Source organism: Podarcis pityusensis, assembly GCF_964106645.2.
Source record: "Podarcis pityusensis genome assembly, chromosome: 3".
NCBI classification, from domain to species: Eukaryota; Metazoa; Chordata; class Lepidosauria; order Squamata; family Lacertidae; genus Podarcis; species Podarcis pityusensis.
Window position 1 is genome coordinate 106778665 of NC_138026.1, and position 15452 is coordinate 106794116.

The window sequence follows — 15452 nt, forward strand, 5'->3', positions numbered from 1 at the left end:
CCCCTCCCTCCCCTCAGCAACCGTCACTTTCCTGCCGTTGCCGGGCAGGGCTTCCCCTCGTCGCCCTTTCGGCCGCCCTCTGCCCCGCTCGCCGCGTCCTGTCAGGGCGAGGGAAAGGATGCCCGGCGGTGCCTTGTCCCAGGCCAGCCCCGGCGCTGAGTGAGGGAAGGCCGGGCCGGGCGGCGAGCGAGCGGGCAAGGGATGTCGCCGCCGCCCCCCGGCGCTGGGTCCCTCCGTCGCCGCCGCTGCAACAGCAGCCACCACCCCTGGCGGCTCCCGCTGCTGCCTCTGCCCTCCTCCGGTTCCGGGTGTCGCCCGCCGCCGCTCCGGGCCCCGGAGCAACGCCGAGCGGCTCGGCCCCAGCAGTGACTGCCGCCGCTTCCCCTCACAGGGCGCGGGACGGCGCGGGCAGGATGCAGGCGCCGCCGCTGCAGTACGAGTTCTTCAGCGAGGAGAACGCGCCCAAGTGGCGGGGGCTGCTCGTGCCAGCCCTGAAGAAGGTGAGGAAGGGGCGCTGGGGGGGGGGGAGATCCAGAAGGGGTGGAAAGGCTGCGAGTTTTATAGGAGGTAAATTCGCAAATGCCCAAGGTTTGCTGCATGTTGACATCCACGTGCCATTGGTGACAGCCCCAGGTGAGGACAGATACGTGTGTATGTGTGTGTGTCCCGAATTTGGACGTAACGCAAGGGAATGCCGACAGGCATGTGTGATAACTGGCAGTGTTCCAGTACTCCGACTTTCACATAATCAGTTTGGGGATAGTCAATGTTTTCATGCGCCTGTCTTGACATCCTGCAAACCTGTCTGCTGTGCTCATGGGTGTCTGTATACTCATTATTCTTCATTAGATTTATATACCGCCCTTCATCATAAGATCTCAGGGCAGTTTGCAGAGTAAAATACAAGGTAATGTATGAAGCTTGCAGGGTGACCTTGGGCCTGTCGCTGTCTCTCAGCCTAACCTACCTCACAGGGTTGTTGTGAAGAGAAATTGGAGAGGGAGGAGAGCTATATATGCCACTGTGTGTTGGAAGGAAGGTGAGATATAAATATAAATGTAATCAATAAACGCCTGCCAGTAGAACACTTGGGGTAGATAGCTGGTTTTACACTTCCCAACATGGTCCTATAGGATAGCTACTAAATGATCTGAACTTTAAGTACCAGATACATGTGCACATGACTTTAAGCAACAACAAAAATATAGCAGTGATATTCTTTAGGAGAGCTGTAGGTGTGATTATCACTTTGCTCCCAAATGGAAGATGGGCAGCATTTTAAATAGTTCAGATGATACTGAATATTACACAAATATATTAATGTGGCATGACAGGTTTTTGAGTTGGTCTTTAATTTAGACTAGAATGTTATGAGTCCTTCAGATATACCTGCCTCACTGAAGAAAATTATGTCATTTGCTGTTGTATTATATTCCAGTATAGTTGCTACCAATATGTGTTTCTTGACAATTAGAGTTAAGTGATGAAAGTCCTGCTCCATCAGAATCTGTATTGAGCTTGATTAGTTTTTAAACATTATTGACTGATGGCTAGTGCATGGAATTTAATAGGATAAAGGTGGTATTTGTTTTTGCTAGATCTGTGTTGCAATTTGTTGTTTAATTTGTTCCCTGGGTGCTTGTGCAGATAACCACTTTTTAAAACACAAGCTAGGTTTACTCTCTTACCTGAACATGGTTCATTTTATCTTGTGAGGTTGGTAACATTTTAACCCATACATAATATCTAGGTGCACTGAACAATTATTACTCACAACTTTGAGAAGCTTGCTTTCTTTATCCTAGGGCAATATTCTAATGATTGGTCTACCAGCCCTAAAATACATGGGCTGTGCTTTATACACATCATGCACCAGTATTTTGAAGCTGAAATAATGCATAAGTGTGTTTGTGTAACTTGAGAACTTGCTTTCCTGATTTTCTCAAAAAGATTCATTAGCCTCATTTATTTTTAAAGCAGGGGCATATTGAAGTTATTCTGAAGCTGTTGTCAAAAAATATTGTTGTTGTTGTTTAGTTGTTTAGTCGTGTCCGACTCTTCATGACCCCATGGACCAGAGCACGCCAGGCACTCCTGTCCTCCACTGCCTCCCGCAGTTTGGTCAAACTCATGCTAGTAGCTTCGAGAACACTGTCCAACCATCTCGTCCTCTGTCGTCCCCTTCTCCTTGTGCCCTCCATCTTTCCCAATATCAGGGTCTTTTCCAGGGAGTCTTCTCTTCTCATGAGGGGGCCAAAGTATTGGAGCCTCAGTTTCAGGATCTGTCCTTCCAGTGAGCACTCAGGGCTGATTTCAAAAATGAGGATGTCAGGGACTTGGTGGGAAAAAGAGGACTGAGGAAACTTGGTTCAGAGTGTAAAGTAGGGTTGCTGTATTTCAAAAAAGTAAGTTGTTGAGCTTACTTAGACAAACCCCAATGTTGTTGAGATTTTTTTTTTTACCAAAACGCCCAAAAAAAGTGATTTCTTGGTTTACATGCAGAAGATCTAGGACAAAACAGTGCCTTCCGGAAATTCCCCCCAGACGTCACTTCCACCTTTGAAATCCCAGTAATGTCCTGGACATATGGCAGCCCTAGATGAAGTGACTAGAGATTCTTGCAGTGCAATTCTTTACATGCCTTTACTTATTTGCTGGTAATTTGGTGCATGGGATAGTATTAATTAGCTGCAGCTGATGCTGCATTGAAGCAGGCAAGCTGGACTGTGTATACTAAAGCTGTGATTCAGGGTGGGGAGAGAGAGCCAGGCATGCTGCAGGCAGAGGTCTTTCCAGTGATGGGCCAATGCTAGTAGGAGTCACCTCAGAGAATTATGGTACCCCTTTGGTGTCTTCCCTTTGAAAAACCATTGAGGGCTAAGGACCTCACCCACATGAAAGTGACAGATAGATGATGGAAGGACCCTGAGGGAAAAGCAAGTGAGATTATGGGTCAGTAAATGAAAGCTCCCAGGTGAGAGGTGGTAGCAGCGTTCAAAATTCACTGGGCACATTTTGCACCTGGCTATCGGCCAGTTGTGACCAAGTGAAGATACCCAGGCGCCACCAGGATTGTGCCTGATGTTTCCACTATCTGGAGGTGCATGCCTGGGGATCCTTGGATCTTGACTGTTTTCACACACTAGCAACATATCCAGTAGAATTCTATCTGTTATATTTTATCTGCGCTATCAGAATGAATTTAAGGAACCAAAACATTGCATTGAAAAATACAACTTTCAAGCCGTCTGGCCCCTAAAAGACAACTAGACATTCGGTTTTGGCAAATAAGATTTCTACCTCCCATTGATTTTTTTGAATCCACCTATATTAAAGTATAAAGCCAGATGTAACTTTTCAAATTTTCTAATCATGTTCTCTTCTAACTACCCTTACTGAACATTAATTCCTCCTTCTTGTCTTTTCAGAACAGCACAATGGTTAATTCTACCCATAATTAACTTTAACTAATACTTGCAAACTCTCTTTTAACCTTGGTTTTATTTAAACTCTGTTAGCTTTAAACTAAAGTTAGTGTTAACATCAGTTTAGAGATAACTGGGTAATTAGGTGTTGAAGAGATTTCACTAGCCTGTTCCATACTCCCAATCCCCTAGCCATGGATAGGAGATCAGGGGTGTTACATTTGGAGTGGCTTTAGTGAGAACTTTATAGAACTACTTTAAGGTAAAAAGAAGTTTATTTTTAAAATGTTCACACATATTGACCATACTTGCTTTAAATTTTCTGTTACCGCAGTCACAGTTAAAAATTAATGTGGTTACAGTTTTGATAACAATAAATACTCGTAAGTTTTAAGGCCTTAATAGACGTTTGATTACATTACGTTTTGTTTGAGACAAAAAGATTACAGATTTATGCTGTTGTGTTTTGTGTGCCTGAAAGATTCATTTTTTTATTCCATTTATCACACTTTCTTCATTGAAGTATGGACCTGGGTTAAGCACTTAAGAACCAGTGATTTCAGTGTGATTTAAACAGGGTTTGGGTAATATCAATGTATTTTTAGTGCTTAACCCTGGGTCAGTAACCCAGGGAGTATAAAATACAGTTTTCAAGTGCCCAATGCATTTTACTTGTTAAGTCGTATTCTAGTCTAAAATGTCCGCTAACTTCATTTTACTTGAGACATACATACTTCAGATTTCAGTGGACCTCTAGCTTTGTTATGCAGTGGGAACGATTACCTATTAGTTGTCTGGGGAAAATAGTTTTACAATATCCTTATATGTGGTGGCATTTAGAACAAAGGTGACTTAAAGTTCAGACCAACATTTTTTGTTAGTCCTATTATTTGCGTACACAGTAATGTGTTTTATCCTGTAAAAAGAATGGACAGTATATCCAATATTAGTTATACTTAGAATATATTAATTGAAATAATTGGACTTAAGTTCTGAAATTCATTGACTTTGATGGGTCTACTATGAGTATGGCATAATTGGATACCACCCAATATAAGTAAGGTTTAATTTCACTATTTTAGAGGTAGAATGACAGCTGTTAAACATATGCCCTCAAAATCCTTTAATAAAAGCTGAAATATGGAGTGCTAGACAGCATTTTTCTATCGACAAAATTTTAAAAAAGAAAACAGTGCCATGTTTCAGGTGGCTTAAAATGATAAAATACCCTTCTCCAACTTGGCACACTCTGAATGTTTGGGACTGCAACCCCCATCGTCTCCAGTGGACATCTGGAAGACACCAAGTTGAGGGGTGCTATAAGACTTGCACGAGCACAGCTTAGACTTCATGTTTAAATGTCACCTGTTGCATTTTATTAGTTTGACTGTATGCCTAGCAAATGTGTAATTCTAATTTTATCTGTAATACAGTGGTCTTGATGACTAACATGTAGTGTTGCATTTAACTTTGCTGTTGAAATTGTTTTATAGAGTAACCTTGGTTCTCTTGGCTAGAAATTGTGAATTAAAAATGGCCCCCTCTACATTTAGAAATCTAAAATAAACTTGTTGGAGAGGCTAATACTTTCAGAAAGCAGCCTATGCTGATATCTGTATTCACATCTGTATCTATTTCATATATGTATTTAGGCTACTACCTGCTCTTCTGGCATGATTGCTTTTAACTGGCTACCATATTGCCATCACAAACATATCCACGCAGTTGTCTCCTTTTATTACCAGAATGGTGCCATTCTGGCTAGAAACAGCAACAACAGTGTGATCCTGCTCGTATTTACTCAAGCATAAAATCTCACAGAGATCAAACTTACTGCCTAGAAATATGTTTAGCATTACAGCCTAATTCAGTGGGACTGAATTATAGATATTTTAAAAAGCAGAAAAATCAGGTCTTCATGTTTGGGCAAAGGGCCCAAATAAAGAAAAAACTCAGGAAGGGAGCAAGAAGTGAAACCTAAAACTGGTGTGAGCCTGTTTTAACTGTAAGTAGATTCCTATTGGAATAATCTTAGTGTAGATCTCTTAGTAGTGCACTACTTTGATTTCTTATTTGGCAGGCACTAAATGTTGCTTGCCTTGCCAGGTATATAGGGCTAAATCTGTAAACATAGACTAAAATAAGATCTTAATGGAGGTGAGAGGAGATTTTAGCTTGCAGTGAAGTTTCAGAGACAGGTCCTTGAAACATATATTCACACAAAACATACAAATTCCTTACCAACAGTTGGATACCATTTTTGTATTAACTTTTGTTCTGCTGAAATTAATACTTCTTTGCCATGGGGTGCATTCATGCATGCCTTTTTCTTTGTACTATTTATGTTTGTAAAACAGCATCAAGTCAATTTCAACTCCATGTGAGAATTACAGCAGTATTACAAATGGATGTTTTCTGTAACAATGAGTAAATTATTGAATTATTGAACGTACATAAACGCACGTGCTCCTGGGAAGGTTTATTGGGCCAAGTGTCACCAGATATGTATGCACATGCATTATTACTTCCACACTTTAAACATTTGCTGTAGGCAGCACTTTTGTAAGACTAGTGTTTTCTGTAGTGGTTGTAATGTATAGCACTGCTTTTAGATAACAGGATTTCTATTACCTGGAAAGGAAATACTGTGCTTCAGTTTAGGAAATATTTGCTTCTTAAGCTAAAGCTAATTTCACCATTTCTAGAGGTCATAATAGCACCTGTGACAAAGTACATCATGGACATTGTCCTCCTGGTTCTCTCGTTTGGGTAACATTACATGTTGGATAATAAAGGATAACCAATTATCAGTGCAAAACAGTCTACTTCAATGCAGTGAGATTGCATTAAAGACCAAGTACTGTACTGTAGTTTCTTCAAGCCTAAAACCATCAGGAACAAACAGTGTCTTTTAATATGTAGCAGTGACAATGTATCTTATTTTTCCTTAATTCCAGACATTTGAGGGGAGTTTGTATTGAAAACACAAAGTACACAATGTGCTTATTTCTTGCACATGGCAATCAGTACAGAGATTCCCCCTCCTCTTATGTGAGTTTCACCCTTAGGAAAAAGGTCTTCTTTAGTGTTTGGAATTAGAGGCTCTTTTCCTTAGGCTTCTAGCCATTCAGAGAGGCAACCTCTGGTTTGATTGCAGTGGAGAAGAAAGACACCTCTTCACCTTGTGCATTGTCTTCCTTGTAATAATGGGTTTAAACGCTGCCATTAGTAATTGGGAAAAGAGCAACATGTTGATGGAGTTTAGGGGTCTAGACATTTTGGCTGGGCTTGATAGCCAGTCATTCCCTTGGATCCCAATTACAGTGGTGCCCCGCAAGACGAATGCCTCACAAGATGAAAAACTCGCTAGACGAAAGGGTTTTTTGTTTTTTGAGCTGCTTCGCAAGACTATTTTCCCTATGGGCTTGCTTCACAAGACGGAAACGTCTTGCAAGTTTGTTTCCTTTTTCTTAACACCGTTAATACAGTTGCGACTTGACTTCGAGGAGCAACTCATAGAACGCGGTGTGGTAGCCTTTTTTGAGGTTTTTAAAGACTTTGGTGATTTTTGAAGCTTTTCCAAAACTTTCCCGACACCGTGCTTCGCAAGACGAAAAAAATCGCAAGACGACAAAACTCGCGGAACGGACTTCCGGGGTGGCGCCATCAGCAATGGCGGACTCCCTCTGAACAGGAGGGACCAGCTCTGCGCGAAACGGGTCTTTTCCGCTGCGGCGAAGCGGGGACCCTTCTAGAAATCACAGGCGGATGAAGCCTGTGACCGTGGGACTCGGCGGGCACCCTTAGCGCCCCCCCCAACCCGCAAAGGAACCCACTAACGGGCTCCGAAGCGAAGAGGGGGAAGTGGCGTGGTGCTGTGAGTCAATTGCTTTTTCTGTGGAGCGAAGCCGCATAGCCGTTGCCGGAGAGCGCTGCCTTTTTCTTGGGACAATTTGGCATCTAAAATAATCACCCATGAGTACTTAAACACTGAACAATTGGACTTTAAATAAGAACTGACGAGCAGAAAGGAATTGGACTTAAAAATTCACTTCAATTTGGTACTGAAACGGGAAGGTCTAAACAGGAAGTCAGCCTTCCGTTTCTTTGTAGTCAGAGTAAAGCAAAGACAACGTAAACTAGAGCTTAGAAAATTATTTTCAAAGGATTGGCTTTCATCATTTAAAATTGTTGAACCCCCCTTCGGTAGCAGGAGAAGAAGGGGGATCTTTTTTGGACTGTTTAAACCTGCAGAAGTGAGTCTAAAGCAAAGTAACTTTCCACCGTCCTGATCCTGGAGCGGGGTGTCAGAATTGACGTTTGAAGCTCATTGACCAGAGACAAATGTTTTTGACAGATAGCTAAAAGAAGAGTAACATTGTGATTTCATTGTTTCCTTTCGCATTTTAAAGGAACAAATATTGACAAAATATCTTAAAAAGAAACTTTGTTGCTATTATCCTTAAAAGAAAGAACAACCAGAAGCTTTCCCCCTAGAGGGGGACTGTGAGATTGTAACTAATTCTAGGGAGCTTGCAGCTGCCACAGATTACAACCGTGGGAAAGGACTTGTGACCTTGTAGGACAATGCTTTCAGAAGCTCTGTTGTGTGCTCTCTGTAAAATAAATGCCCTATTGGATCAGTTAAGTCAGAAGACGGATTTGATGACTAATGCGGTCAGAACTTTTGAACAGGTAGTGGGAAACTATATGGAGCCCACCCAGGAACTAAAACAGGAGTGTGCCATGACAGAACAGATGAGAGAAGAGGATGCTGCTGAATCTTGGGCGCCAGAAAGGGAGGGATTTTCGGCCCTGCAGGAATATGAGTCTTTGGATTTGACAAATGAACTTGGAAAAAACCAGATTTGGAAAGATAAAGTTTGGTTTGGTTTGAAAATGGGGGGTTGGACTGACCCCCCCATGCAGGGATGTTTGGACTTTCCGAGTCTGGCAATGGGCCGTCAGATGTTTGGAGCTGTGGGGGCTCTCAATTTTGGAGGGAATCTGAAACATGTCTTCAAATACCACATGGAGTTTAGTCTGGACTATGGAAAAGGGGCTGATTTGTTGAAAAGGGTCAAAAACATTATCAAGCTGGAGTTCCCACGAGTGAAAGGAAAATATGAAGAAGAGCTGCAGAAGGGACATGGAAGAGACTTGAGGGCCTCGGATATAAGATCACCAGGTTAATGTGCTAGATCAATGGGATAAAAAGGACTGACAAAACCCGGGACCAGGAGGAAGGGACGCTGGATGAAGATTGGATTGTTCTTATTTCTTTTTTTACCATCAGGATTGTTTTATAAAATTGATGAATGTTAGAAAAATGTTGAAATGAAATTACTTGGCTCTTGTAAAAATGTTTAAAGAATTAGGTAAGAATGTTATGCTTATGAGAAGTTGGTAAAAATAAGATTTAAGTTTTAAGCTTTAAGGTTTTCTATAAGATAAGATGAAAATAGATTAAGGTAATGTAATGACAGAATACTATGAATTATGGAAAGGATTTGCTGCGAAAATTATTAATTAGGATACAAGAAAAGGGAGGAGGAGGAGGTCAAAGAAAGAAGGTAATGAAAGTGGAGAATTTGAGAATGATGGTTTTATTTTTTTTCTTTTATTTTTTTCTGTTTTGTCTTTTTCTTGTAATTTTTAAAAAATTTTCAATAAATATCATTTTAAAAAAAACAAAAAAACTCGCAGAACGAATTAATTTCGTCTTGCGAGGCACCACTGTAAGTTAGTTGCACTTAGTTAAGTCGTGACTAATGTGCCCTGCTGGTTTTAGTTAACTGAGTTTGAATCCAGCCCATTGTTTGTAGTACCTAGTGATTTTTCACTCCCTCACTCCTAAGAGCAAAAGTCAAAGCAGTGTTTTTATACCAACTGTCCAGACAGTTGGTTTTGCGGACCACTTATTGTAGGTGTTGTTTATAGCAAGCAGCCCCTCTCTTACAGGCCATGGCACTGTTTGATCCTAACACAATATGCAGTGTTGCTTCACTCAACACTTACTTAACTTACAGAATTAGCCAGCATTCAAAATTAAACCAGCATGAGTCTTTTTTGTGACTCAAGGGCGCCATCTAGTGACCATGTTCAGCCCAGCACATGGAGGGAGGAATGAGCCACATCGGCCCCAGTGGAGGCCGCTTGTTCCTCCCACCAGGCGCTGGCGGCAGAGGGAGTCCCCCCACCACCAGCACCCAGCTCACTGAGGGAGTCAGGAGCAGGCAAGTTCCACCCACGATACACCACCAGGTGAAGGCGCTATTGCGCTCTGGCTCTCAATCCGTTCCTGGGCAATGTATCAATACATTGCCCGGGCCTAGGTGTCATCTGCAAATTTGATGAGCATCACCTCAATTCTTTCATCTAAGTCATTTATAAAGACATTGAACAACAACAGGCCCACTTGGACAGAATCCTGCGGCACCAACACTTGTCACTTTCCCCCCAGGATGACAAGGAACCATTAAGTACTCTTTGGGTCCAGTCAGTCAACCAGCTACAAATCCACCTAACAGTTACCTTGTTCAACCCACATTTTACCAGCTTCCTCACAAGAATATCATTCCACGGGGAGGGTGCCACTACCGAGAAGGCCTTCTGCCTTTTTCACTGTAACTTAATTTCTCACAGTGAGGGAATCATCAGAAGGCCTTCGGAGCTGGACTTCCATGTCTGGGCTGAATGATGGGGATGGAGATGCTCCTTCAGGTATACAGGGCCAAATCTGTTTAGAGTGTTCCCCTCAGTTAAGAGAAAACAGGAGTGAATGGTTACAAACAGCAAACAGAAGCATCTCATCTCTTCCCCTTTGCATGTCTAGAGAGGGGTGGGAATGCACAAGCTCAGATTGCACCTGCTCATTCAATAAGATGGTTTGTCATTAGGTCTAAATCAGGCCATTCTGTGACTCCTCTTCTCGCTTGTCTCTCTCTTCTGCATAAAGTGAATGCACACAAAGTAAAAGATCAGCTAACATGTAGAAAGAGCTTAGGCTTGTTTCAGTTTGCACAGACCTTCAGTTTTGACATCCATGAGACTCAAAATGAAACTTGATAATTGAAGCTAAATATCTTTTAGACAATGGCCTTGTTAGCATGTAATGATAAGTCAGACTTCTGGCGTATATTGGTTTATTGTGTAAACAAACAGCATGCTGGTGTACAGTACTCCTCCCTGGTGTAAGTAGAGTAAACAAAACAAGAAGCTGGTGCTTCCTGTTATGTTTGAATCAGAGTTTGTGGTTTATTTTTTCCAAACAAGTACAGTGACTAGCCAACCTTGCTGATCATGGCTTCTCCAGATGATGATCCTTCATTCAAACATAGTTTGAAGCCAAGGCTTCCTGGTTTGTTTATCTGGTTTGCACCTGGAGAGGAGCCATCGGGCTGTATGCATCAGCACAGTGGCTTCCCAGTTTCACACCCCACACCCACACTCATTAACCACTTGAAAATTGCTGAGTGACAACATGGACCACTTAATGATTTGTAGCAATTGTACTGTGCCAGATGCTATATGATTTGCATAGAATTCAAATTGTAATGCAATAAAAGGAGATACAGGAGAATTTTTGTTGCTGCTACTGGCACAGTTGGATCTCACCCAGTTTCATATTTTAAAAGTAAAGTATAAAAAAAATTTTGTGTTCAGTCTTGTAAGATGCTCTTGAGAACTTTTGTATGATATGCACATTTGTTTATTTTATGTTGAATGTAGGTTCAGATGCAAGTCCACCCTAAGCTGTCATCTACTGAAGATGCCTTGCAGTATGTTGAGGAGTTAATACTGCAGTTGCTGAACATGTTATGCCAAGCTCAGCCAAGAAGCTTCCTGGATGTAGAGGTACAAGAAGAGTTTGTAGCTATTTATGCACTACTGTTATTTGCTGCTGCTGATATATTATTAATTCTGTCATTCATCATTGGATTATTAACACTTTGTTTTGTTTACAATATTGTATTAAATTATTTGGTTCTTCTATATCTTTTATTATTACCTTATTCTGATACCTTGTGAGCTGTTTTGGGTACAAATATATTGTGGGAAAGCAGCATATAAATTAATTAATAATGGGGATTCTGATTTTGACCTTTTATTGGGGGGTGATAAGTTTGGAAAATTATTAGCAAATATATAGATTTGTTATTAATGTCTCTGTTCTTACACAAATTAATAATGTTTCCATAACCAAACTAGATATCTTTCAGTGACTTAAGATATTGTAAAAAAAAATGTTATGTGCTGATTATATATTTAGCTGCAATTCCTATTTTTTAAAAGGATCGTGTACAAAAAAGCTTTCCCCATCCTATTGATAAGTGGGCAATAGCTGATGCACAGTCTGCAATTGAAAAGAGGAAGCGAAGAAATCCATTATTTCTCCCAGTAGAAAAAATTCACCCATTGTTAAAAGTAAGTATTCTAAATTTAGTGTATAAAATGTTGCAAAATTAACAGAAGTTACCCATTTGTTCTTCAAAGCTGAATTACTTCCTATAAAGACAAATTTTTAAAAACCACTGTACCTAGATTTCACTCAAATCTATAAATCTTATTAAAGTAATCTCTGATCCTAGCTAGTAACAGATCTAACTAGAATTCAATAAATCTTAGCTGGTGTAATTTGACTGCCACAATCTTACACTTCCCTTGACTTGGAAGCAATACCTGCTTGATTAGGCCATGGGCATCCAGTCCAGCACTTAGTTCTTATAGTGACCAACCAGCTGTCTGTAGGAAGCCTGCAAGCAGAACCTGAGCCCAACAGGATTCTCACTACTTGCAGATCCCAGCAACTGGTATTCAGAGGCATAAGCGTTAATATTGGTCTCATATTTTAAAGCCATCCAGGTTGGTGGGGATCACTACTACTTGTTGGAGTGAATTCCATAGTTTATATAGACTATCTTTTGTCTCCCCTGAATCTTCCGGCATTCAGCTTGATTGGGTATCCCCAACTTCTAGCATTTTGAGAAGCAAAAGATAGAGAAAATTATTTCTTTACCTCCACTCCACGGACAATTTTGTACGCCTCTATCCTGTCCCCTCTTACTCATCTTTTAACTGAAAGCCCCAAATCTTGTAATCTTTCCTCATAGCAAATTTGCTCCACCTCCTTGATCATTTTTGTTGCCTTTTCTGAACCTTTTCCAGCTCTACAATATCATTTTTTACGTGAGGCAACGTTTTTGACATGAGGCAACACAGTATTCCAAGTTATACAAATATAGATTTGTATAACAGTATTATATGTTTTATGTTCATTAGCTTTCCTAATGATCCCCAGCATTATATTTTCATGTTTTACAACTGCAGAACACAGGGCTGGATACAAGTCTATAATAATTGCTGTGCCATTTGACTAATAAGAAATATATTTAAGTTACCGTATTTTTTGCCCCATAGTGCGCACCGCCCCATAGGACGCACCTAGTTTTTTTGGGGGGGGGGGAATAAAGAAAAAAAAATTTTTCCCCCCAGGCCCGAGCTTCCCCCAGTCCCAGCCCCGAGAACAGCGTGCTATCCGCAAGCCTAGGGAGGCCAGCGGTAAGTCGCGCCAGTCTCCCCAGGCTTCGGAATGCAGGCAGCTCTGCGCAGCCATCGGGAGGCGGGCGCGACTTCGCGCCTCGCTCCGGATGGCTGCGCAGAGCTGCGCTCGCCCCAGGACAGCAGGCAGCTCTGCGCAGCCATCGGGAGGCGGGCACGAAGTGGCGCCGGTCTCCCGAGGGTTGCACAGAGGTGCGCACCGACCCCTCTCGCTCTCCAGGCTTCAGCGAAAGCCTGCATTCGCCCCATAGAACGCACACACATTTCCCCTTCATTTTTGGAGGGGAAAAAGTGCGTCCTATAGGGCGAAAAATACGGTACTTTGTGTGGTGTTAACAATTATGATGCTCCTGTCACCAGTAACTCAACATTTCAGCAAAAGCATTATTGTTAGAACTAAATTGTTGTTAGCTGTTTAAAAATGACCATGCTTATATGACACAGGAGCAAATTGGTGTAGATGTTTAAAAGCATGAATTTATTAGGTGCATTTGTGTAACCCAACATACTAGAATAAGTTATTTCTCTTTCAGGAAGTTCTGGGCTATAAAGTTGACCACCAAGTATCTGTTTACATAGTGGCAGTATTAGAATACATTTCTGCAGATATCTTAAAGTTGGTTGGGAACTATGTACGGAATATTAGACATGATGAAATTACAAAACAAGACATCAAGGTGGCAATGTGTGCTGATAAGGTAGGTAGAATTTATATTTGTAATTGCTAAAGGTTTCAGATCCAGAAGAGTCCTTCCACAAACAACATGGGTCCATAAACAGAAGGGGCTTTGATCTTGCATGAGTGGAAGGGGGGAAATGATATACAGCCATAGCTTGTATCTCAAAACGACTTGCAAGACGAATGTTTTGGGTCCCGAATGCCTCAAATCTGGAAGTGATTGTTCCGGTTTGCAAACTTTCTTTGGAACCCGAACATCTGTAGCGACTTCCATGGCTTCTGATTGGCTGCAGGAACTTCCTGCTGCCAATCAGAAGCCGCGCCTTGGTTTCCAAACCATTTTGGAAGTCGAATGGACTTCCAGAACGGATTCCATTCGACTTCCAAGGTACCACTGTAAAGGTAACTCGCATCTTACTTTTATTTTACTTAAGCAATTGCATAAGTGAGGCAGAATATATAGAGAAAGGAGGAAACCCATTCCCCATTTATTTATCTCCCTGCCCCCAAGCTGTAATTGCTTTGGGAAAGCAGCAGGAGGGCTTTGGGACACTGCCAGAGCCTTTGCACATCTTCCCCAAATCCGTGTAAGCAGCCCTCCACCTAGTGGGGTGGGGCGGTTCCCAGAGTTCCTGGCTTTATGTGTTTATGCGTGGAACCCTGGAACCTAACCTTTGTGTAAGATGCAAGTTACCTGTATTCTGTGATCTGCCATCTCTCATGCTGTTCTGCAGGATCCTCCAGCTGTTTAGAGCAGATTTTCAAGAGGTTGCAAGAGCACGGGTAATTAGGCAGAAGTTGCCTCCTTTGCCCCTTTATTGTTTCAGTGATTAATGGTATTTGCATACTGATTAATTGTTATGAATGGAGCTCAATAATAGATACAATAATAGATATTAAACCAGCCCATATCTGGGCAAGAAGAGAATCTGTTCCATTTTCTATATTAAATTTCTCCAGTTTCTCAGGTCACAAGTGAGATTTATTGACATCAAATTTTAACCCTCCAGTGGAAGGCACTTTCACTTGTGTAGTGGAGCTTTCACCCCCTCTGTGCCTCCTCCCGCCCCAACTCTCTGCAGCCCCAAACCCACAAGAGCAGAGTTGAGCAATGCTGGGGGGAAAGGGGAAGTCCTGTTGCACATAAAAAGTTCACGTGTGATGTTGGATTTTACCCTTTTTTTAAAAAAAATTCTAATGGAGTCTGAATTTCTTTTGCTTCCGTCAATATTGAACTTCTGTATCCTAATTATTCACACTCTAACAGTTTAATATTCATAGTGAACCCCTCAGCTAAATTATATCTGGATTTCCATTTATTAATTTTAAATATATACTTTTCACTATATGCCTCAAAGCAGCTTACAGAAAGAATAAGCATACAATATACAAAAGCCTAAACATATAATAATAAGCTAAAACATCAGAAAGTAAAAAAACACAAAGCAGCATTCATAGTGCAAAACCCTTCTGTAGTAAAACTGTGTTAACCTGGCACCTGGAACTTAGCAGGGGTGGTGCCTGCTCAGCTGCTTGTTGTGCCGCAGGTGGTTTTCTTGTTCATACGGGATTATGAATAATTCTGCCTCCGAAGATCTCAATGATCCTGGGCCCAAGTTGTTCAGGGCTTTGTACACCGATAGCGAAAACCTTGAATTAAGCTCAGTAGCAAGTGTATCTTAGAAGACTAAGTCTGGGGAATATAGAATTTAGATTTTTCTCTTCCCTTTATGGTCATGACACTAGGTACTTTGAACGACTTTAGGTGAAGCAACCTAAACTTAGAT

General features: G+C 41.5%; 1 protein-coding gene across 2 annotated transcripts in view; it reads left to right on the forward strand.

Annotated features, from left to right (window-relative positions):
• The first annotated feature begins 284 nt into the window (after window positions 1-284).
• Window positions 285-15452, forward strand: part of SOS1 (SOS Ras/Rac guanine nucleotide exchange factor 1) — a 46877-nt gene continuing 31709 nt past the window's right edge. For both annotated transcript variants that reach the window (XM_080998664.1, XM_080998665.1), the window contains exons 1-4: window positions 285-500; window positions 11157-11282; window positions 11721-11852; window positions 13520-13684. In XM_080998664.1, the coding sequence (XP_080854790.1) occupies window positions 414-500; window positions 11157-11282; window positions 11721-11852; window positions 13520-13684 (510 nt within the window). In that variant the 5' untranslated portion in view covers window positions 285-413. The remainder of the gene's footprint in view (window positions 501-11156; window positions 11283-11720; window positions 11853-13519; window positions 13685-15452) is intronic.